The following is a 26023-nucleotide window of genomic DNA, read 5'->3' as shown; positions in this document are numbered from 1 at the left end:
GAATTTATCAACTTGGTCGTTAATATACTTATTGGTTTTTTATGTATGGATATTTGCAGTATGTGATTTTTTTCTTTTCATAACCTAGTTATGTAAGTGCATTATGATATATTGAAATATAATGTATTGCAGAGGGGTTCGTGAGCTTGCCGTGTCAACTTTTGAGCACATCTCTCTCAGCCTATTAGGCCACCCGCTTTCATGGGAAATTGCTTCAATTGCACAGGGCCTCCGAAGTGGAGGAGTACTGCTTACAGGAGTAAAGGTAACTGGCCTACAAACTTTTGCTATAGAATTCCTATTGAGAAACTGCCACACATCATTTTGTTTTAGTATTTGACAGCTTTTAAATACAATGGCCCAGATTTTGCTAACCAGTGATAGTTCTGAATTAAATTTTCCTTTTCCTCATCTTTCACATGAGTCTTTGCGTCTCAAATTGCTGGAAATGTGAATTGATATTAGAACCCCAAAGTTGTGGCATCTGGGATCTCATGAATATTTGGTTACAGAGCTAGCCATTATACCCATGAAATTAAAGATAGAGAAAGATACAGAGGGAACAACAGAAGAAAATAAGATGAATTAGAGTTAAATTAGATACAGAAAGAAAAATAAAGTTAGGGAAAGAAAGATTGGGTTGAGAGAGAGCAAAGGAAAACCAAGAGGAAATTAAATAAAACTTAAAAAACCTCAATTTACAACATCCAGGAGAATCAATTATTTCCCATCTGAATCTTCAAGGTTAAGCATCTTGTTAGGACCATAAATCACCTAATTAACAGTGTCCTTACAACATGGAATAATACCCTTAAAGCCTGCAGTGAGACTGCCTTGTATTTGGGTCAAAAATTCAGCAATTTCTTAATGCTCACTGGGAGGTTGAGGGCAAGCTCCCATTTTTGCAAGGATAACAGCACAAATCAGTCAGCAGAGAGCAAGGCCTGGACAGTGATTAGCAGGAAGGGAGCAGAAGAAAGATCAGGTTGGATGTGGGGAATGGGGACAAGGGGGCAATGAGGTTGAAAATCAAGAGGGTAGGAAGTTTTGGTCAGTGAATGATAGAGGTGTGGAGGAGGGAACAATTTCCAGCCGGGAGATGGGGAGTTCTGGTGGGCATTCTCCTTTTTTACCCTTCTCTTTCTTTCTCTGCATTTGCTCTCTCTCTCTCTCTCTCTTTCCTCTCTCATTCTCATCTTCGCTTACCCTCTCCCTTGCTCACCCGCACCCCCTCCACGGCCCTTCATTTTTTTTCCTCCCCACCTCCCATCTGCCTGCCCCTGAGGTTAATGGTAATTTCTTGTTAGGCAATGAGGAAAAGTTGGAGGTAAGTAGCTGGCATGCTTAATGTAGTGCATTCCTTAGACAGTCTCTTCTGAATTTGTAAAATTATTAAGCTGAGTGAATCAGGCATGGAGTTGTGCTGCTGAAGCTGACTGCCTTCGCCACCAGCTTCCCTGCGGTTCAGCACTTCTTTTCTGGTTGTTTTTAATTCAGTCCCAACCAGAGCCTTCCTTTCCTCTCTCTTTACTTGTATTGTTGCCTTTGAAAACTTACAGACCTATGATGACGCAGCAATGGTCTCAAGCAAGAAGAAATCTACAAAGAATTTTCATACTGCTCTCAAAAGACCAGTTTAGTGATAATAGTTCTTTAAGTGGCTGAAGGCTTTAAAATTCTGTAACAGTATAAATATACTGTGTCCCATGAGTTCCCAAACGGAATGTTGCTAACAACTAAACTCATCCATAATTTTCAAATTAAGCTGATTCTAGAACCTTCCCAAGGGTTAGTCAGTAGGACAGCTACATAGGCAGCAGTTGCACACTTGTAGGCTGTAGCTTCATTGATTATTTAGACTGTAATTGTTGATCTTTTTCAGGGACTCTGTAGAGGTGATTTCTAGTTTACTGTTGTAATCTAATGTTTTGTATTCTCTGTTTACCCTTTTCATCCCTTGCACCCCTGCCTCCAATCATTCCTCTCCATCCTTACCCTACACTCTTTATAGCTTTTGTTTATGGAACTTGCTACTTCATGGCTGAAAAAGCACAGTAAATAGCCTATAGGGATTCTCTAAAAGGCTAAATAGGGCAAATGAAAAAAAAATCTTACCTAGGTCTTCAAGGTAGGCAGGCTGAATGCAGACGAAATGAAGGTAGCAATTTTCTTTTTCTTCACTGGCTGTGCAAAACCTGAATATTGGGAGTTGGAGTCCTATGACCATTAACGCTATTACAAACACATCTTAAGTTTCACCTTCCTCAGGCCTAAGGCCTTCCTGATCTACATGGTTCATCTGCTTGCTAAGGATTGGGGAATCTCTTTGATGAACAGTCAAACAGAATAAATATCTTCAAAGAAAACGTCCATGAAGTGGATGTTTATGCATTTTTGTTGTTAATAAGTAATTAAGCATCTTGGAAAAAGAAATGTGTTCATAATCTCTGTCATTTATAAAAGTTAATATATGGTATTGGAAATTTAACTTTTATAGGGCAGTGGAAAAACTACTTTAGCAAAAGCCATTTGCAGAGAGGCATCAGATAAACTGGAAGCACATGTGGAAATTATTGACTGTAAAACCTTGCGAGGTAAGAATAACTTAGAATTACAGTGCCCGTGATGAGACTAATAGCAACAAATGATTAAATGTTTGCATATTCGATAGAAAAAAGTAATCTTAGTAGGCTCTTCTAAAGATACAAAGTGTGCTTCAAAATATTTCTGATTGAAATTGGAAAATAATGGCCTTAAACTCTAGCCATGAAGACATTTCACTTTTTAAAAATTAGGGCCTCAAAATTTGGCTCCGTATCACCTCTGGTTTTGGCATAACTGCAGCTGGGTGACAAAAATAAATAGCAGGGATGGTTTACTTCCAATCATTTATGGCCATGTTTTGAAAGGTGGAAGCATTGGTATCCTGTTCATGCACCAAAATAATCCAAAATGGGCAGATTGTGACATCTGATAGCTTGCAACATTGGCAAGTTGCCTGACCTGGCATTTTGGACTTTGCTGGTCCTGTTGATGCCCTTTCTTAAACCCTCACAGCTGGACATGTGTTCAGTTGCACGAGGGACCCCTGCACCACGACTATTCCACCACCACCATCCCCCCACCCCACCACCACCACCACCACCACCACCATCTCACTGATGGTCAGGGGTTTAGCTGTCGGGCTTGGGCTTCCCCCAGACACTGACCAGTTCTTCGAGGCTGCCTCAGCATTGAGCTGCCCTCATCCTGGAACAGCAGCCTCAGCGATGGCCACCACTAGCGGTAGTACTGCTGAGCTGTTGGTCCTCTGATTGGGCCATTACCTCTTGGGGAGCAGGCCTCCATCCATATTTGGATGGCAGCAATATGCTGCCCAAGTTTGCCACACGCTGAAGTGGGGTCACCTCCCACTTCTGTCTCCAGTGGTAGGATTTCCAGGTAGGCATCAAATTTCAAACTGCTTTCTTTTCGACCAAACATTTGGTCATCTGTGGTAACATCCACTATGTGGCTTGGTTTCAAATTTTGTTTGCTAACACTTGTGTGACAGACTTTTGGATCGTTTATAACATTAAAGACACTAAGCAAATGTATATTGTTGTTGTTATAAAGTCAAATATATTTGAAGACAGTTGAATAACTGGATTCAGGCTGGGAGGGCTGGTGTTGGAATAGGAGTGTGGTCAAATGAGAGGCGGTAAGCAGAAAGTACCAAAGAAGATGGATAGAGAGGAGGAAGCAACAAAAAATAATGCATGGGTGCATGCCATGGATCAAGGCCTATATCTTGACATAAGAAATAGGCGCAGGAGCAGCTGACTCTGCCATTCAATAAGATCATAGCTGACGGTGTGGGGGGATGAATGAAAAGATGATGATGGGTGAAAGGGGAAGCTGCAGTAGGCCCAATTAAATTTCAGGAGAGTAGGTTTTGGCCGCTGGATATACCATGAGTTGTTTCTCAGTGGATGGAGAGGAGGAATTTGCTTTCCATTAGGTGGAGAAAACCCACATTTATTAGGGTAGGGAACAAACATACTAAGATATGAAAATGATAGGCAAGAAAAGACTATCTGGTTCATCAAGCCTTCTGCATTCAGTCATAATATCTGAAACATCATGAGTAGACACAGCCAATGCACCTTCATCCATTTAATTTCCTGGTGGATGCAAAAACAAGACATGACCCTCTGCTCCATGCAGGAACTGGTCCAGTTCACTTTTGGAGTTTCTGCTGCACAAGCAACTTATTCCACAGGTCTGTTATCCTCATGGGAAAGAAGAACCATCTAACATCTAATCCAGCCCTAGATGTGCTTAACTTATACGCATGATCCCTGGTCTCCCCCAAACAATCAATAGAAACACAATCTAGCCCTTTAAATATTTTATATACCTCTATCAAATAACCTTGACTTCTGTGCTTCTCTAAATGAATATGCCTAGCTTTTTAAGCTCATCTGCATATCAAAATATGGAAATCATCCCAATGCTTCTCCTGTGAAATTTCTCAAGTCTTTATATTCTCCATCATATTAGGGGATCGAAAGTGGATGCAGTATTCTGAATATGGTTTAACCAACATCTTTGACAATCTCCAAATCAGTGACACATGCGGATTTACTCTTTAACAGGGAAGGACAGTGGAGTTTATGCTCCATTGTGGAGAAAATAGTTCAGAGAGTTATGTCAGAATTTTAAGGATTAGTCTCGGAATTATTGTCCTGAATTTTCTCCAAATCTTTACTGTTAGAATCATCACTTTCAATCTGTCAACAACCTGCTGTGTACTGTGGGAACTGAAATTGCATCAATTACAGAACAGTGGAATAAATGGGCCCGAGTACCAGAATCTCACCAGAGCACTGGGGCATAGAATAGATTCAGAGAAACTGAGACCATACAACCATACACAATGTCCCACCTCAGCTATGATAAATTAATATTAAATTATATATTAAATATTAGCAATAATTGATTCAATTAACCATTTATTGTGTTAAGTGAGATGCTAGGACCTCATGATTCTTACCAATCCAGAACATCTCCACAGTGGTTTCTATTCCTGCCCCTGCGCTGTTACAACTGGAGTTCCCCAAGAATCGATTCTTGGTCCCCTACTCATCCTGACCTACATTCTACCTCTTGGCAACATCATTTGTAGACATCAGGCCTGGTTCCGCGTGTATGCTGATGGCAGCCAGCTCCACTTTTCCCATCACCCCTCTCAACCTTCCTGGACAGAATTGTCCCGGATTTGCACTGAGTGCTGTAGTGGGTGAGTAAAACGATGTTTCCATGGTGGATGAGCTCTCATTCGCCCGCCCACCATCACTTTGCCACTTCATCACGCTGGGTGCTATATTTAAAGTCCAGCTGCGCGCACATATCTCAGTGCTTCCAGCCCACGACCGATATAGGGAAGATGTCCACAAAAGGCAAAAAGACTGCAGGCCCCCAGATTTAGCAACGTGTCACTGGAATGCCTTTTGGATGCTGTGGAGTTCCACCGGGATGTCTTCTACCCCAGCTCTGGCCTCAGGATGGGCAGCGGCATGACCAATCAGGCAGCCACCCAATGCCGCAAGGGGATGAATGATTTCCTCTGTTCCGCCAGGGTAAGGCACTCTTTTCGTTACTCTCAACTCACACACTCACAAACCCATCATACATCCACAGGGCACTCACTCACTGCCAGCTCAAGGGACATATCCATTCATTCTCTCACACTCTCCATCATTGTCCTCATCCCATCCATGGGTCTACTCACCACCCACACAGACCAGGCATACTTACTTGGCCTGGCAGGCTTCCACACTTTCTCCATCTCTATTCATGCAGGACAAGCTGGCGCACAACAACAGGGAGAGGTTGCAGACCGGTGGAGGAATGCCTGAATTCAAGTCCTCATGGACTTGGAAAACAGAGCCATCCAGTTGACTGGTGACGGTCTGGACCAGTCCTGTGATGATGGTGACTTCGATGGTGCTCTACCAAATGGGGGTCCAGCAGTGCAACACCCATCAGAAAACTGTGTTGTGAGTGATGTGTTCTGTTTTGCAAGCCATGGCCATACACTAATTATCTCCCCTTGAATCAACAGGCACATCTGGAAAATAGCTGATGGAGTCCATGACCCAGGGCCTCCAGTCAAGCCCCCAAGAAACCTCTGAAGAGGAATTTGGTGGCACCATCCTTGAAGTCCCATCACAGCACTCACCCACACCCTCCACCAGCGTAGAGACACACACCTCGGTGGGACCTAGCTTTAGAATAGCCTCGGGATTACAACCTGGTGAGCACTGTCTGATCCACAGCAGGTGGCGGCAGGAACTTCCCTGGTGTCCAGCACTTGGAGGACTGCTGGAGGTCAGAAATTTGCTGAGAGAGTCAGATGATGTGCCTCTGGACTCGGTCATGTCACAGTTGCTGGAGCTGCAAAGGCAAGCTCAGGAACATCAAGAAGGGATGTCCGCTGCACTCCTCAGATTGCAAGGCATGATGGAGGAGTCTTTCCGCCTTCACTCAGATGATAGCGCCAGAATGCCAACGCACCAAGATCAACTCTGGTAGGATGGCGGCCGCCATGGAGACCTTGGTCAAGGACATTGGTCCTGCACTGCTGCATAGGCTCAACTCCATCGCTAATGCCATAGTTGGCCTTCAACAGGGTGTACATGAGAGGGGTGCCTGGCAGCTCGATCTTACTCCAGCTACCCCTTCTCCTCAAGGAGTCAGCCAGGGGCTGTCAGGCATCCATAGGAAGGAGGATCAGCAGGTGCACGCCCCAGGGCCATTCATCTGGGAGTGTCTGGCCCATCCGAATCCTCTCTTCCTATGATCTCAGTGGCTGCAGATCCACAGGAAGAGGAGGGTGCCATTGCCACAGCAGGACCTCGAAAGGCCGGGGCCCTCCAAATCTCGGCCTTTCAGGGGACACCCGCCAAGGTCATCACAGACAGGGCGTCACAGTCAGCAAATCCACCTCCTCTGTGGATGTCTGGGGGAGCATCAAGATGTAGTGGCAGGATTAGGAAAGTTAAGAATTAGTTGCACAGCCTGGGCATGGGTGTTAATCACTTGTACATACTGATCACCATTGTCAATAAACTCCCAAGAATGTCACCCTGCCTATGGCTCCTTGTTCTGATGAGCAGTATTCTTGTCATTCAGATGTGAAATCTTTCTGCGTAAGATAAGGGCCTCTTCCCTGTGCAGCCTTTGGACCAAAGTGATGGTCCTGGACACATTACCACCGAGTTCCGTCATTCTCTCCGTGTGCTTTTTAAAGTGGGTCTGGCTACAATCTCTTCAGCATCTGTGACCAGTGATGCTGTGTTCTTGAAGGGCTCAGATGCTAAAGGCGCACAAAGGATCAGATACTGCTAAAATTTCATGATTGCGTTTCTGTGATATGACCCTGATTACAGAGTGCAAGCGAGCTGCCCGTGGCCAGATAGCCTCTGAGAATGTCTGATTCCTATGTGAAGATCTATGGAGTGTCCTCACAGCATGTTGTCATCATCCTCCTGCAATCGAACGACTATTAGGGCTTCCACTGCGTCTCCATGACAGGAGCATTCTCACAGAGGGTATTTGCGCTGCCATAAGCCAGACTGGAGTGAAACATTCACAAATGTGAGGATCTGTGGGGTTACCTCATTGTATGTCGTCATCATCCTCCACAAATCTAGCAGCTATGAGGGTCTCCCGACCGTGCCTGCCTTGTCTAGCCAGTGTGAGAGCCTCATCCCCATCAACGTCACCTTTGAGGATCTCCTCACCCCTGTCGGTGTCCTCCTCATAAGAGGAAACCTCCAGCTGCTCCACCTTCTCAGCCAGCTCATCTCCCCGTTGCAGTGCCAGGTTGTAAAGGGCGTAGTAGAAAACGACGATGCGTGACACCCTATGTGGACTGTAGTGCAGGGCTCCACCAGACTGGTCCAGGCAACCTCATCTTCAGCACCCCGATGGTTTGCTCCACCAAGTTGCAAGCTGCAGCATGAGCCTTATTATAGCGTCCCTCTGGTGCAGTCTGAGGTCGCCGTTTGGGTATCATCAGCTATGGCCTCTGCGGGTAGCCCTTTTCCCTGAGGAGCCACCCCTGCAGCTTCTTTGGACCCTGGAAGACTTTTGGGATCTGTGACCAACTGAGGATGTAAAAGTTGTGCACATCCCTGGAAACTGTGTGCACATCTGCAGGAAGCATTTCTGGTAGTCGCACACCAGCTACACATTCAGAGTGGAATCTCTTGCAGTTGATGTAGTCGACTGCATGTTGTGACGGAGATCTGGGCGCCACCAGTTGATCGTACCTGTGGGAAACCTGAAATCTGGGCAAATCTAATCGTTCTTGCATCCTGGCTATCCTGGATGCAGCGAAATGCACAAAGTTGTATGCCCTTGCAAAGATGACATCCATGACCTCACTGGATGCATTTGTGGGTGGAGGCATGTGATATCTCACAGAGATCACCAGTGGAGCCCTGACAGGAGCCACCGGCATGGAAATTGTGCACCGCGGTCACTTTCATGGTCACTAGCAGCGGATGCCCTCCATGTCACCATGGCGCCAAATCTTGCAGTAGCTGGCAGATGTGGCCAACCAGTTCTCTAGACATGCGCAGTCTTCAGCGATACTGGTTCTCGGTCTTCTGCAAGAATGAAAGGCGGTGTCTATAGACCCTGTGTGTCGCTAGGTGCCAACCATTGATGGCTCGCTGTCGCGTTTTGGTGGAGTGTGCGGGAGCCCCAGCCGCCCCTTCTTCCTGAGGTTGCTGTTCCTCCCTCTGCGCAACCAGGAGCCTCAGTTGCTCTCTCCTCCATTGTCCTCACTCTCTGTGGGCCATCAGTCATACAGCTAGTTCACTAGGCTCCATGATCCTCCTGTACACCACATGCAGGATGAACAACAGAGACATGCGGGTTAGCATAGGTGTACTAAGAACCTGTCCTGGTTAAATGTGAAGGCCCCTTAATACTACCTGGAAAGTGCTGGCCACCACTTGGATGGCCAGAGATTGGTCTGTGTGGTGGCCCGAAACCCCACCCACCTCTACCCCACTCCACTCAACTGATTGGTGGCAGCTGTGCTCTCAGCTCAGTGCAGGCATTCTCCTAACCCACGCTGCAAGGCTGTACTGTTAGCTTGAACCATAAGGGAGACTGGTCCAAACCGGGATGCTGACATTGCAAGGTGCTGTAAGCGCCTCCAGCAGTGACTGCTCCATGGCCAGCTTTAGCGAGGAGATTGTACAACATGCCTAGTCATCCAACTGTTCTGCAGTCCACTAAAACGCTCATGACTTTGCAGTCTGTGCTGGGGCGTGGGGGGTAGGGGGGCAGGGTGCTTTGGAGCACTTGGTGGCACTTTGATTCCTCTGCATTGCTTGTGTGGCACATAAGCTGGAAACCTGAGACCAATCATATCAATACCTGAGTTTTTCCAGCATTTTCTATTTTTATTTCAGATTTCCAGCATCCAGAGTATTTTGCTTTTATCCATTCATATCAATGTGGCTGTGCCTGAACTGTCTTAGCTGCAGAGGAATGGTCACTTTATACAGGTTTCCCTAAAGCATGGCTGCTTCCCTCGACCTCCCTACCCACCCACCCCCTCCCACAAGGCATTATATTCAATGGCAGGGATGCCCTTGCCCTCCCCCCACAAGTTGCCTCAATGGCAGAGCTGCCATTGACCTGCACCCCAACATTTCTCAAGCTGTGCACACTCCCGGGAATATTTGCACACACCTGCAGGATGCATTTCTGGTGGTCGCACACCAGCTGCACATTCAGTGAGTGGAATCCCTTGCGGTTGATGTAGTTCATCGTGTGTTGTGACAGAGATCTGAGCGCCACATGAGTGCAGTTGATCACACCCAGCACTTTTGGGAAACCCGAGTTCTGGGTGAATCCAATCACTCTTGCACCCTGTCTGCCCTGGGAGCTGGAGGCTGCACAAACATTACTGTGTACTTGCCTCCGAGTTCCCCTCAAAATGCAGCCTGCCAAGTGCACATCTTTTATATGCTATTTTGAAACATGTTGGCGTGCTTTCCTGCTGACATGGACAGGCGATCGCATGGGTGGGTGGGAGGGAAACACACACGATTCTGGCGGGCTGGCTTAATAATGATATTTAGATGTATTACAATGAGGTTCCCGACCTCCGATGGCAGGAAACGCAGCCCACTATTGGCGAGCTGAGCAGATGATCACGAGCTGGTTTCATGCTATCATGAAATCAGTCGTGCCATACTGAGCATTCACTCCACCGAGCATGCCCAATGCCAATGGGCATGGAAAATCCCAGCCCCTATTTCTATGCTGTTAGGCAATTAGTCCGACATCCAACCTTCCCCTGTCTCTGTTTTTAGGCAGCTTGTCTGACATCCAATCTTGGATAAACCACAATCTCCTCCATTTAAACTTTGAGAAGATCAAAGCTATTGTCTTCAGCTCCTGTGGCAAACTTCATATCCTTGTTACTGATTCCATCCTTCCTATTCAATTCGGAGCTCAACTTTCGACTAATATCTTTTCTATCATAAAAAAACTACCTGCTTCTCCCTCTAACATTCCCTGCCTCAAACTCTAACTCAGACTACTTGCTGCTGAAGTTTTCATCCATGCCTTTTACGCCTCCAGACTCAACTATTCCAATGCTTTCCCACCAGTCTCCTAGACTCCATTCTTCACCTTCCATAAACTTCAGCTCATCGTAAACTTGCTGACTGCTATCCACCGCCAAGTCCTGATCAGTCATTCCTTTTTTCTTCTGACTCTGGCCTCTAATGGCCTTCCCTTTCCCCTACCATTGGTGACTATGCCTTCAACCATCAATGCCCAAAGTCTGGCATATGCTCCTTAAAGTCCTCTGCCTCTCCACTTCCTTTCTTCTGCTTTGAAGACCTTCCTTAAGGCTCATCTATGACTTTAGTCTGAATGCATCTCTGAAACACCTCGGGATGTTGTTCTACATTAAAGGAGCTAAATAAATCTCCTATCCAAAATCCACAAACAGAACTGCCCCGGTAGACCGATCGTCTCAGCTTGCTCCTGCCCCACAGAACTCATTTCTCATTATCTTGACTCCCTTCTCTCTCCCCTTGTCCAGTCCCTTCCCACCTACATCCGTGATTCCTCTGACACCTTACATCACATCAACAATTTCCAGTTCCCTGGCCCCAACCGCTTCCTCTTCACCATGGACGTCCAATCCCTCTACACCTCCATCCCCCACCAGGATGGTCTGAGGGCCCTTAGCTTCTTCCTCGAACAGAGGCCCGAACAATCCCCATCCACCACTACTCTCCTCCGTCTGGCTGAACTTGTTCTCACACTGAACAATTTCTCCTTCAACTCCTCTCATTTCCTCCAAATAAAAGGTGTGGCTATGGGTACCCGCATGGGCCCCAGCTATGCCTGTCTCTTTATGGGGTATGTGGAACATTCCTTGTTCCAGTCCTACTCCGGCCCCCTTCCACAACTCTTTCTCCGGTACATCGATGATTACTTCGGTGCTGCTTCATGCTCTTGTCAGGACTTGGAAAAATTTATTAATTTTGCTTCCAATCTCCACCCCTCCATCATTTTCACGTGGTCCATCTCTGACACTTCCCTTCCCTTCCTTGACCTCTCTGTCTCAATCTCTGGTGATAGACTGTCCATCAATATCCATTACAAACCCACCGACTCCCACAGCTACCTTGACTACAGCTCCTCACACCCCGCTTCCTGTAAGGACTCCATCCCATTCTCTCAGTTCCTTCGCCTCCGTTGCATCTGTTCCGATGATGCTACCTTCAAAAACAGTTCCTCTGACATGTCCTCCTTCTTCCTTAACCGAGGTTTTCCACCCACGGTCGTTGACAGGGCCCTCAACCGTGTCCGGCCCATCTCCCGCGCATCTGCCCTCACGCCTTCTCCTCCCTCCCAGAAACATGATAGGGTCCCCCTTGTCCTCACTTATCACCCCACCAGCCTCCGCATTCAAAAGATCATCCTCTGCCATTTCCGCCAACTCCAGCACTATACCAAACACATCTTCCCTTCACCCCCCCTATCGGCATTCCGTAGGGATCGTTCCCTCCGGGACACCCTGGTCCACTCCTCCATCACCCCCTACTCCTCAAACCCCTCCTATGGCACCACCCCATGCCCATGCAAAAGATGCAACACCTGCCCCTTCACTTCCTCTCTCCTCACCGTCCAAGGGCCCAAACACTCCTTTCAAGTGAAGCAGCATTTCACTTGCATTTCCCCCAACTTAGACTACTGCATTCGTTGCTCCCAATGTGGTCTCCTCTACATTGGAGAGACCAAACGTAAACTGGGCGACCGCTTTGCAGAACACCTGCGGTCTGTCCGCAAGAATGACCCAAACCTCCCTGTTGCTTGCCATTTTAACACTCCACCCTTCTCTCTTGTCCACATGTCTGTCCTTGGCTTGCTGCATTGTTCCAGTGAAGCCCAACGCAAACTGGAGGAACAACACCTCATCTTCCGACTAGGCACTTTACAGCCTTCCAGACTGAATATTGAATTCAACAACTTTAGGTCTTGAGCTCCCTCCTCCATTCCCACCCCCTTTCTGTTTCCCCCTTCCTTTTGTTTTTTTTTCCAATAAATTATATAGATTTTTCTCTTCCCACCTATTTCCATTATTTTTAAATATTTTTAAATCTTTTATGCTCTCCCCACCCCCACTAGAGCTATACCTTGAGTGCCCTACCATCCATTCTTAATTAGCACATTCATTTAGATAATATCACCAATTTAACACCTATGTGTTCTTTTGTTCTGTTGTTTGTGACATCTTTTGATGATCTGCTTCTATCACTGCTTGTTTATCCCTACAACCACACCAACCCCTTCCACTTCTCTCTCTCTCCCACTCTCCCCCCCACACGCACCTTAAACCAGCTTATATTTCAACTCTTTCTTGGACTTGAACTCAAGTTCTGTCGAAGGGTCATGAGGACTCGAAACGTCAACTCTTTTCTTCTCCGCCGATGCTGCCAGACCTGCTGAGTTTTTCCAGGTAATTCTGTTTTTGTTTTAAATAAATATCTTGTTGTTTGTTCAATGTAGCAAAAATATTTTGTTTGTGTTTGCATGAGTAACTTGCTTGATTAATTCTATATTCTCATGACTCACTGTATGAATCATCTGGAACAGTGCCTTCTGTTCTTTTGCCTGAGGCTTTATTTTCATTAAGGTGGGTTCAAATAGCGAGAATGTATAGAAAACTGTCAAATGTTGCTTTTTTTAAAAAAAATCTTCAACATTAAGTTAATTATGCTTAACATTATGCTTAAAGAAATTGAATTAAAGATTATGTTTTGGACATATATGTTGAAAGAAGACTGATTTGTGTGTAATTATGATTATAAATTGTGTTAATTTATTTAATTTATTTTAATATCTAGGTAAAAGGGCTGAAAATATCCGTAAGAAATGGGAAGATGCTTTCACAGAGGCAGCGTGGAGACAGCCTTCTATTGTTCTTTTGGATGACTTGGATCATATTGCTGGAGCTGTCTCTACTCCAGAACATGAACATAGTGCCGAGGCTATTCTTAGCAAGCAGCTTTCTCAAAGTAATTGCTTTGATTTAAAAATTTTTATTGCGTATCAGTAACAGGTCAATAATTTTAAATGGAGTGATATTTCTCCAAAACTCCAACGCGCTAATGATTTGTTGAAAATAAATTGTCTGATTCACTTGAGCACAGAAAAAGTGATATAATACTTATATCTCACAGCAATCAGATTTACTAGAATCATTGGTAGTCAATATGGGCGTAGAACATTGGAAACCCAACAACAGCGGTTTAAGTTTGGATATTCTGTATTGGAGAGATGGATGCCTTCCTTATGCATTGTACACAACCGGACAGTATAACTTGAGCAGCTTGGTTGATATGTATTTTCTTATTTAAAATTAAGATAATTGGAAAACCCTTGCAATGTCCCTCTGGTATGGGCAGTTTAATTTTTGGAGCATGTTAAGAATGTAATTATATAAAGATTTGTTATTGTTTCCCCAAAAAATACTGTTGGTATACGAGTCAGCTTTTTGTTAGCTGTTTATTTGAGTACTTTATCTCTGCTACCCTTAAGCCAGCCACTAGGAAGTGCAAAAGATCTGAGCAAGCTGACTTGCCCTATACTATGCCTTTTTCAACTGAGATCAGGAAGAGGAAGCTTGAGGATATTTTCTTTCATAGCTCCTCTCTCAAGTACATGATACCAGATACTCTGCTCTGATTGCAGATAATTGTCTACATCCTAACATTATATGATGTGGTATCGTGGTATATTTTGGGGAAGACTACCTAGTTCTCACTACTGTAGAAATTGCACTGTCTTGTTTTGGGGATGACTTCTGTAGCACATAAAGCAACTTTTAAAATAACTGCTTGTGCATGTTTGTGCAAGCGAATTTTTTTTAAAAGAGTCTTAACTAGCAAATATTATGCTATTGCCAGTATAATTTTACCTTCGTTGGGCGGGCTTGGTGGAAGCAGCGTGGGCGGTTGGGAAGCTGACTGCCGCCCATGATTGGCTCTGCTCTGTAATTTCATGGGGACAGACCAGTTAAGGCCCGCCCTGCGTGGATCGCGAGCGGCATGCTGAGCGCTACCTGTGCGGCCGGGGGAGGAGGGAGAGCCGAGCCTAGCACACAGTTTGCGCATGCACATGAAAGAGCGCTTCAATCTCCCTGAGGCATGGAGCTGCATCACATTAGATGGGACATGTTTTTAATTCCAAAATAAAGTTTTTATATAATTTGTATTAGTTTTAGGAAACCTCATCCCGCTCGTGGATGAGGTTTCCTAAAAAATGTAAAGGCTGCTTGGCCTTTTCGCCTGTCTGCCAGCCGTTAGTTTGTACAGCAGCGTAAGCTTCAGGTTAATTACTTTGTTAATGGCCTTAATAGGCCTTTCAATTATCGGCAGGCATGCAGCCAACTCTGGTGCATGCCTGCTGAACAAAATATCGCGCAAATGCGCGATGACATCAGGACCCATGCCCGACATCATCGCGCGTCATATTACGTTTGGGCGTGTCGGGCGTGTGCCCACACGCTGAAGGTAAAATCCTGGCCTTGGTGTAGAAGGATCATTGCTGCTGCCATTACATTTGTTGCTAAATTTGGAGTTGCTATCGTGGATGGAATACAAATACTGTAAATTGGTTCCTCTTTACTGGACTGAGACGATAGAGCAAATTTAATTTCTATTTCACTCCCCTGAGCATGCATAAGTTTTTTGACTGTTATAGAATCTTCTGAAACTGGTCAGTGTTAGAAACAAATTAGAAAAACAAATTGGGCAACATATGATAATATATTTGAATATTTGAACTACTATATAATTATAAAAAACATCCTGAGTAGTAAGATTTAATTTACATTTTAATTGTGATTGATTGGAGAATATATTCTTTGGTTGCTATGTAAAATGTGCAATACGCTGGATGACCTTGAATACCTTAAATGATTCTGTTAGCTAATCATTCAGAATACAAAAGCATAATACTACATGTTGGGAAACGCAGTGAATTATTTTATTTTTATTTAACTGCATTACTAACATGGTGACCTGTGCAATCCCTGTATTTCAGTTTTGAAGAATTTGATTGCTGTGGCAGTTTCACAAGCGACTCTTATTGCATTGATAGCCACCAGCATTTCTGAATATACTCTACATCCCTCTCTTGTTTGTGCTGAAGGATCTCACATATTTCAGTGCATTCAGGATATTTCACTTCCAAACCAGGTAAATCAACTTCCCAAGTACTTCAAACCAATTCACACGACATCATGGGCAGGATTTTTAGGTCGGAGTGTGGGCATGATCGACGGGCCTGGGAGCGGCCGGGGAATAGACCCCACCCACAGTTTTACGTTGGCTGGCCAATTAACGGCCAGCCAGCATGAAGCACATGCTGAAATACTCAGCGCTGCTGGGGTAGGGGCAGTAAGAGGGCGGGCGCTGATTGAAAGCTCCCTGAAGGCAGGGAGTTGCCTCAGGGAGCTGAAGACTTCAAAACACTTCAATAAAGATTTTAAAATCGGGGAAAAAAAATCAGTCAACTGACATCAGAATCAGTCACCTGAACATATACGTGATGAAAATTCTGCACATACAATTTTTGTTTTATTTAGTAATGTAAACCTCATCCCTCCCTTGGATGAGGTTTCATCAAAAATGCAAAGTCTGTCTGGCAGATTCGCTCGTCCGCCAACTGTAAGGTTGGATGGACCACGAAAGATCGGGGACAATTGGAACCTTAATAATTTTAATTGTCATCTCAATTGTTGGCCGGAGTGCTTCCGACATTCGCACGCTCCTGCCGACTGAAATATCGCCTGAATGCGGGATGACATCGGGACACTTGTCTGACCTCATCAAGTGCGATTTTGCATCTGAATGGGTTGGGCACGCACCTGCACACCAGCCTAAAAAATCTGCCCTATTATTTGAATCATAGGATTGAATTTTTCTCTATAAATGTTCTGTATCTTTGGATGACTAGTATATCATTGGTAACAGAGTTAAATTATTAACATATTTTGAAAAATACTATAAATTGAAGGAAAACCAATTCTAATGTTTTGAATGTTTAATATTTCAGGTTCCTATTTTAAGTTTTGAAGATGAGCTATGTGATGTCTCAAATAGTAAATCAACTGTGTTTGTCTAATTTGAGGGAGTGTAGAATATGCCCACTTAGACTTCACTAGTCTGTTTTAAAGCCAATAGAAACTTGGAAGGGAGGGGAAGGTGAGGGGCTATTTGTTGTCTCCATTCCTTTTCAATGTTGCCAAATACTGGTTTATTTTCTGCCTGTAATGTTTTTTGAGGAAAGAAAATCCATCCATTTTTGTACAAAGCAATGAATTCTGTTAAAATCATGGTGCTGTTCTGAGCTGAAGCAAAATTGTTATGTAAACTGGCACTGGAGTAACTCCAAAATACTGTAGGATAATTAACATCAGTTTTATCTTTTTAAAGAAATAGAATCTAATAGTTTGTATATATCAGACCTTTACCCAATTTGTATCCTAATTAAATATAAATTCCTGTCATTTCTCCTTAAAGTAGGTACTGTTTGTGTAGAACCATAAATTAAAACCTGTACTGTTTGAGACTTTATCATCGGGCTCCTAGACATTTGTGGTTTGGGCTAAGAAACACTGGATTTCATGGAAGTACAATTTACAAGGTTCATGTTTGAAATTAGTAAATATTTGGAAAGGTATGCATTACAAAGATTTCTCTTTGGTTACCAGGATCAGCGAGTACAACTCTTAACTTCTGTAATTCAAAATAAAATCATTATACCATTGGAGACATTACAAAACATTGACCTACAAGGACTGGCTAAAGCAACCGAAGGCTTTGTAGCAAGAGATTTTGTCATATTGATGGAACGGGCTATGCACTCACATGTACTAACTAGTAAAAACATCAGAGAACAAGGTATGGCTGTAAATACAGACCTAACTGGCAATAGCATAAAGGACAATATAGTTACCAGGCTGTACATTGCTGTAATAAAGAATGAAGTTAACTGGAAACCTTTCTGGCTATCTTTATAATCTTTATTCTCTATAATTCTAGTACAAGTATTATAATTGGTTCTGGTCTTGTCATCTTTTGTCATTTTTTGTTTGTTAACCAATTATAGCCATAAGCCAATGTATTTAAGAACATTGAATATTTATAATACATTGCAAAAATTATAGCTGCCTGCACTTCCTGTAACAACTTTACTTCTTGACAGGAAATTATTAATTTCTATGTCCCTATTTGATTGAAAACTGCCCATGTAACCTTGTTGCTCTGGAATCCTTGTGTTCTCTTTTGTCAATTTCTTACCCTCTCTCTGTTTTTATTCTTTCCTTCTTTCCTCCCTTTTTATTTCTTTCTGTGTCTCCATTTACTGTTTCATCTGAAGCCATTGAAAGCACCTGGGCTTAAAGCTGTGCACACACATCTGTGTGTTACACTCCCCAAGTGATCATTAGTAACTATGTTAACCTAACCTTCTGGCATTGACTAACTGACCCTTATAGGCAGGAAGGCCCCTGGTTTGACCCTCAGTCTTTGCTGAGTTAACTAGAGTATTGTGTCCAATCCTGGGCGCTACATCTTAGGATGGATATCAAAGCCCTGGAGAGGGCACAGAAGAGATATGCTAGAATGATACCATGGGTGTGGGACTGCAATTATGTGGCGAGATTAGAGAAGCTGGGGTTTCCCTCCTTAGAGCAGCAAAGGTTAAAGGGCCATTTGATTGAGCTGTTCAGAATTCTGAATGGTTTTAATAGAGTAAATAAGGATGAATCCTTTCCAGCGCAGAAAGGTCAGTCACTAGAGGAGATGGATTTAAGGCAATTGGCAAAAGAACCAGCAGCGAGATTAACTTTTTTTTAACACTAAGTTATGAACTGTAATACATTGCCTGAAAGGGCATTGGAAGCAGATTTAAAAATAACTTACAAAAGGATATTTAGGTAGATACTTGAAGGGGAAACTTTGTAGGGCTATGTGTAAAGGGGTTTTGTAGGGTTATGTATGAAATAAAATGGTAACTGTTTGAAAGAACTGGCATGGGCACAATGGGCTGAATGGTCTCCTGTGATGTCATTCTAGGATTCTAAGACTTTTTAAAAATAACCAGGTCAAATTTTGATGTGATGTTTTGGACTGACATTCAGGAGTCAAAACATGGCATATGTCATAAAAATGTTTTAATGGAGTAGAGTACTGTTGTGAGATAAATTTGTCATGGAAACTTAAAGGGTTAATATTTTATATTTAGTTTCATAAAGTAATAAATCATGTCCAGCTTGGGAGCAATATAATTTGAACTCTGAGTTTTCTAAGCAAATAATTGCATGACAAAAGCTAGTTCATCTCCAGTATATGTGTAAAGGTAGTAGTAAATGGTTTGAATCCAGTAGGAAATAAGAACCAGTAATCGATTGGCAAATTCATGCCCTCTTTGCCAAATTAAAGGCAAACTATTACATGCTAAGCTTCTGAAATTCAAAACCAAGCACTTTGTAATTTTTCTATTTGCAGAACTACATTTGACAACGTTGGACTTCCAGCGGGCTCTCGAGGGATTTACACCTACTTCTCTAAGAAATGCCAAGTTAAACAAACCAAAAGATTTGGGTTGGGACAAAGTGGGAGGGCTACATGAAGTAAAACAAATTCTTACGGATACCATACAATTATCTGTCAAGGTATGAGATCAAACTGTTATGCAGTGAAATACTTTTCATTTAATGTTGGAAGACTAAAGATATCGCATGGGGAATATATTTGATGTAGTGTATTCAAAAGTAAAAATACTGGCAGTGTTTCCTGTGTAATTGGAGGTTGGTAGTGGATTGTAAAGTTTTGTTCTGTTAAATTCCATGGAAACGCAAAAGCCAAGAACCTTAATTTCATTTGAATCACTTACCCATTAAGGTTGTTTTCTAAACTTTGAAAATTGAAAGAGAAAAATTAGATATTCCCAGAGAAATCAATAAATGGATATCTGAAATGATGTGTAGTCTCAAGATTTCAAAATGTACTGTGCCTAGTTGCAGTGTGAAGGTACTGTCACATGATTAATTGAAAATAATGGGGCAACACCTATTATTGTGAACAGTTTGAAAAATTCACTCTTCAATGAGAGCAATTTCTTGGCACTTGTGCTAGAAATACATTCCCTCATAATGCCTGCCCCATACACTGTCTATTCATTCCTGAAGAACACAAGAAGCACATTCACATCCCTCCTACAATGACTGATATTTACTGGATCTCCTATCAAATGCCCATCATAACATCCTCCAACTCCCTCTGCTGAGCAAAACTTCTGCTGTGTGACCAAAGTTCCAAATTAATCTCCTTTCTAAACTGAGTACATAGGGACAGGACTTCATTTATCTGATTTTCCTACTCTACTGAGCACTAAGGATGCAATACTTAAGGGTGTAAATCTGTGGTGCTGCTCCTCAAGCAAACAGCATTCATTGGTATAACACCTTCAATATAGAAGAACATTGTAAGGTGCCTGACAGCCACAATAAGACACACACACCAAGCCAAAGATAGAGAGTAACCAAAAGTTTGTCAGCGAGACGGATTTTAAGTTGGGTCTCAAAGGAGAAGAGGGAGGTGGGGTGGAGGTGTAGGGAACTTGTGCCCTAAGTGACTAACAGCATGGCTGCTAATGATGGAGCAGAGAGATTTTTGACGTGCAAGAGGCCAGGATCAAGGAACGCACAGTTTCCAGAGGGTAGTGGAGTTGGAGATAGTGAGGGGTGAGCTCATGAAGGAATTTCAATCAGAGGATGAGAATTTCCAAGAGGATGAGACTTCCTTTCGAGGTGTTGTGGGACCAGGCACCAATGCAGATCAGTGAGCACAGGGGTGATGGATGAGCTGAAGTTTATGGAGGATGAAGGTTACAAGGCTAAACTGGATAACATCAGATTAGTTAAGTCTGGAGGTGATAAAGGCATGAATGAGAGTTTTGGCAAGTAGCAATAATGAGTTATGACAGTACTGCCTTAGAGATGTGAAAATTTGAGAGACGTGTTTATCAGTATACTTTGTCCCACGATTCTCTCGGTATGTTTTGCTTACTGTTACTCAACATTGAACGCTTTGAGCTAATTGCGAGTATATTGGGAATAAAATCGTGTAGACCAGAAAAAATTGTGGTGCTTCAGCTAAAGGTAAAAAAAAAATCAAAGATGAAATCGTTCTGTTAACTTCATAACCAAATTTCTACTTCATAGCACATTGGAAATTGTTTTTTTTAAACCAAATTGAATAATATAGGACTTCCTAATTTAAACAGATTCAGGTAACAGCAGCAATAAATTGATTTATACAGCACATTTAAGGTAGTAAAACATCCCTAGGCACTTTAGAGGAGCAGAATCAGGCAAAAATGAAATGACACCAAACCAAGAAAGGAAGACATGGTAGGTGACCAAAGGCTTGATCAAAGAAGTAGGTTTAGGTTAAAGAAGGAGGCATTCAGGGAGGGAATCCAGTATTTAGGGCCAGCTGGGGCGAAGAAAGTTGGGGATGCCCAAGAGGCCAGAATTGGATGAACACAGAGTTCTCAGAAGGCTGTAGAGCTGGAGGAATTTACAAAGATAGAGATGGGTGATGTCATGGAAAGATTTGAACACAGAGATGGGAATGTTAAATTTGAGACTTTAAATTTGAGGTAGACCACGAGCCATTCTATGTCAGCAACTGCAGGGTGATTGCTGAAGGTGGAGGGAAAATTCAGTGAAAGATTAGCAAAGCACAAACTGAATATTAAACCATCCATGTAAAAATGTATTTCGAGACTATGATCTGTGCAGTGTGAATTAGGTAGCCTACTTCGCAAAGGAACTGCTGAGCCTTGCAGTCAAGCATGAAAAGATAATTTAGCAAGAATGCAGATTTATTTTTTCCCTAGAGCAATGAATAAATTAAAATCTATGAAACAAATATGTAATGCTCTTTTGAATATTATGGAGTCGTGTAGAATGACTTGTATCATTTTATCCTTTTAGTATCCACAGCTGTTTATAAAACTACCTATACGACAGCGATCTGGAATCCTGTTGTATGGGGCACCAGGAACTGGAAAGACATTATTAGCAGGTGTCATCACCAGAGAAAGTGGATTGAACTTTATTAGTATTAAGGTATGATCATTGTTATTACAATGTAGTTGAACATCCTCGCTAGCGACTTTAAATCAAGGACATGGAAATAATGTGCTCATTTGCATAAAATTTCTGATTCTTACTGCCACTAATATAATTTTAAAGAACATATATTGGTGGTTTAATCAAGTGTGATGTTTTCACTTTTCTCGCTTGCCAAGAACATTTTATATTTCTTTGGTTGCTCACTTAATTTCCAGATCGAATGACAAAGAACCAAAGTTTAACAATAATCAAAGAATGAGGAATACCTGCAGTTGATGAACTAAATTGTTGACTATCCACCCAAGGTGCTGATTAAGAAATCCAGGTCCCTAAACACCTTAAATTTAATATACTTACTTGTGTTCAGATCTCTTGATGGCTTTGTCCTTCCCACCCCTATAATCTCCTGCAATACACCTCTTCCTTCCCTGAACACCCTTACCACTGATTCCCACCTCTTATGTATTATTCCTTCATTTTCCCCACCATGTTTTCAGCTACCATGGGTACGCACTCTAGAATTCCATCTCAAAACCCTTCCATCTCTCTATCTCTCTCCTCCTTTAAGACTGTCCTTAAAACCCACTCCTTAGACAAAACTTCTGGTCAATGCACCTAGTCTCTTCCTCTTTAGGCATCTGTAAAGTGCCCTGGGACAGATTTTTATTTTTTTATTTGCTCATGGCATGTGGGCGTCACTGGCTAGGCCAGCATTTATTGCCCATCCCTAATTGCTTTTGGGAAGATGATGTTGAGCCGCCGCCTTCAGCTACTGCCGTCCTTGTGATATAGGTACACCCGCAGTGCAGTTATGGAGGGAGTTCTGAGATTTTGACCCATCACTGGTGAAGGAATGGCGATTTAGTTCCAAATCTGAATGGTGTGTGGTGTGGAGGGGAACATGCAGATGGTTGTGCTCCCATGCATCTGTTTGTCCTTGTTCTTTTAGATGGTAGAGGTCGTGGATTTGGGAGCTGCTATTGAGGGTTCCTTGGCGAGTTGCTGCAGTGCATCTTGTAAATGGTGCCGTTGTGTGCCAATGATGGATAGGGTGCTGATCAAGCTGTCTGCTTTGTCCTGGATGGTGTTGAGCTTCTTGAGTGGTGTTGGAGCTACACTCATCCAGATAAGTAGGGAGTATTCCATCAAACTCCTGATTTGTGCTTGATGGACAGGGCTTTGGGGAATCAGGAGGTGAGTTACTTGCCACAGAATTCCTTGCCTCTGACGTACTCTTGTAGCCACAGTATTTATAAGGCTGGTCCAGAAAGTTTCTGGCCAAAGGTAACTCTCAGGATGTTGATGGTGGATAGCGATGGAAATGCCATTGAGTGTCAAGAGGTGACGGTTAGATTCTCCCTCGTTGAAGATGGTCATTGCCCCACACTTATGTGGCGTGAATATTATTTACCACTTATCAGCCCAAACCTGAATGTTGTCCAGGTCTTGCTGCATGTAGTCATGGGCCATTTCATTATCTGCGGAGTTACAAGTGGAACTGTACATTGTGCAATCATCAGCGAACATCCCCACTTCTGACCTTATGATTGAGGGAATGCCATTTTTGAAGCAGCTGAAGATGTTTTGGCCTAGGACACTGGCCTGAGGAACCCGTGGACCAATGTTGTGGGGCTGAGATGTTTGGCCTCCAACATCCATGACTATCTTCATTTGTGCTAGGAGTGACTCCTGCCAGTGGGTAAATTTCTTCTGATGCTCATTGATTTAACTTTACCAGGGCTCCTTGATACCACACTTGGTCAAATGCTGCCTTGATGTCAAAGGCAGTCACTCCCACCTGGAATTCAACTCTTTGTCCATATTTGGACTAAGACTGTAAAGAGATCTGGAACTGAGTGGCTGTGGCAGAACCCAAACTGAGTGTTAGTGAGCAGGTTATTGCTGAATCATTGCCACTTTATAGTACTGTCAACAAAACCTTCCATCGAATTACTAACGATTGAAAGAGTAGACTGGTGGGACAGTAATTTGCTGGATTTGATTTGTCCTTTTTTGTGAACAGGACATATCTGGGCAATGTTCCACACTACAGCACTATAGTGGGAATGTTATCAGGGCCCATAGCCTTTGCTGGACCTATTTCTTAATATCAAATGGAACAAATCGAATTGGCTGGCATCTGTGATGGTGGGGACCCTTGAAGGAGGCCAAGAAGGATCAATCACTCGACACTTCTGACTGAAGATGCTAGCAAAAGCTTCAGCCTTGTCTTTTGCATTCATGCTGGGCTCTGCCATCATTCAGGATGGGAATGTTTTATGGAGCTGCCTCTTCCCATTGATTTATTGACCATCGCTGTTCACAGATGGATGTGGCTGTACTTTGAACTTTGATCTTATCTGGTGTTTGTGAGATCATTTAGCCCTGTCTATAGCATGCTGCTTCTTATGCTTGTAGTCTTGCGTTGTACCTCATTTCTAGGTATGCCTGGTGCTGCTTCTGGCATACTGTTCTACAGTAATTAAACCTCGGTAGATCCTTTGGCTTGATGGTAATAGCACAATGAGGGCTATGCTGGTCCATGAGATTATAGATTGACAGCCCACAGTGCCTCATGGATGCCAGTTTTGAGCTGCTAGACCTGATCTGAATTTATTCCTTTTAGCACAGTGGTAATGCCACATAACAGAATAGATGGTGTCCTCAGTGTGAAGACGAGACTTTGTCTCCACAGGGACAATGCATTGGTCACTCCTGTCAATAGAATCATAGACAGATGCATCTACAAGAGGTAAAATTGTGGGAACGAGGTCAAGTAGGTTTCCCCCCAACCCCATGTTCTCTCACCACTTGGAGCAGGTTCTTTCTGACAGCTATGTCCTTCAAGACTCGGTCAGTAGTGATGCTACCGAATCACTCCTGGTGCTGGACATTCAAGTCCCCTACCCAGAATATATTCTGCACCCTTGCTACCCTCCATGCTTCTCCCAAATGCTGTTCTAGATGGAGGAGCACTGATTCATCAGTGCAGGAGAGTGGTAGATGCAAATTAGAAGAAGGTTTCCTTGCTCATGTTTGACCTGCTTCTATGAGACTTTATGGGACCCAAAGTCAATATTGAAGACTCCAGGGACCATTCCATCCTGACTGTATACCACTGTGCCACCACCTCTGGTTGGTGTGCCCTGTTGATGGGACATACCCAGGGATGGCAATGCAAGAGCCTGGGACATTGGCTGTAAGGCATCTTGACTAGTCTTTGGGACCACTCACCCAATTTTGGCAGAAGCCCCAAGATGTTAGTGAAGAGGACTTTGCAGGGCCAACTGGGGATGGGTATGCTTTTTCCATACCTGATAACTAAGTTGCTACTGGGTGACCTGACCTGTTTATTTTTATTTGACTTTTCTGTAGCAATTTGCTACAACTGAGTGGTTTTCTCAGCCATTTCAGAGGGTAGTTAAGAGCCCACCACATTACTGGGGTCTGGAGTCATGTGTAGGCCAAATTGGGTAAAGATGGCAGATTTCCTTCCCTAAAGGACATTAATCAAGCAGATAGATTTTTACAATAATCTGGTAGCTTCGTGGTCACCATACCTGAGAAGCACTTTTTATTCCAGATTTATTTAATTAATTGAATTTAGATTTCCCCATTGGCCATGGTGTGATTTGAACGCTTGTCTCCGGAGCATTAATGTAGGTTTTTGGATTAACTAGTTTAAATAACATTGCCACTATGCTACAGTTCCCATTTATTGAACCTGTATCTAAATACAAGTTTTAATACAAGGAGCAGGAGAAGACCTGTTCCTAGCGTAGACATTGGTACTCCATAATCAGCCATTAAGATTAAAAGCTTCTGTTTATATAGCACCTTCCATGACCCCTGGGCATTCCAAAGCACTTTACAGCCAATTAAGTCTTTTGAAGTGTAATCACTGTTGTAGGAAACACAAAAGCTAATTTGCAAATAGGACAGTCCCACAAAGCAATGAGATAATTATCTATTTTTGTGGTGTTGTTAGGGGCATAAATATTGGTTAGGAGATCAGCAAAAACTCTTATGCTTTTCTTTGTTTAGTGTTCTGAAATCTTTATATCCATCTAAGGGCGAAGTCAGTTTAACATCTAACCCAAAAGTTAACATGTCTAATTGTGCGGCATTCCCTCAATACTGCGCTGAAGTGTCAGCCCAAATTCTTTGGAATTGGACTTAAATCCAACAGCCCTCTGACTCAAAGGACAAGAGTGCTACCACTGAGCCAAGACCAGCATTTGACTGGATGTGTGAAGAACAGCCCATAATATCTTTATAAAA

The 26023-nt window shown here is 43.2% G+C and overlaps 1 protein-coding gene across 4 annotated transcripts in view; it reads left to right on the top strand.

Annotated features, from left to right (window-relative positions):
• pex1 (peroxisomal biogenesis factor 1) overlaps positions 1–26023 on the top strand; it is an 87120-nt gene that overhangs the window by 30794 nt on the left and 30303 nt on the right. For all 4 annotated transcript variants that reach the window (XM_041183830.1, XM_041183829.1, XM_041183831.1 and 1 more), the window contains 7 exons: positions 133–265; positions 2498–2594; positions 13437–13607; positions 15637–15791; positions 17309–17498; positions 19107–19273; positions 21602–21736. In XM_041183830.1, coding sequence (XP_041039764.1) covers positions 133–265; positions 2498–2594; positions 13437–13607; positions 15637–15791; positions 17309–17498; positions 19107–19273; positions 21602–21736 — 1048 coding nt within the window. The remainder of the gene's footprint in view (positions 1–132; positions 266–2497; positions 2595–13436; positions 13608–15636; positions 15792–17308; positions 17499–19106; positions 19274–21601; positions 21737–26023) is intronic.

Source organism: Carcharodon carcharias, chromosome 3 (genome assembly GCF_017639515.1).
Source record: "Carcharodon carcharias isolate sCarCar2 chromosome 3, sCarCar2.pri, whole genome shotgun sequence".
Lineage (NCBI taxonomy): Eukaryota > Metazoa > Chordata > Chondrichthyes > Lamniformes > Lamnidae > Carcharodon > Carcharodon carcharias.
This window is presented reverse-complemented; position numbering and strand designations above follow the sequence as displayed.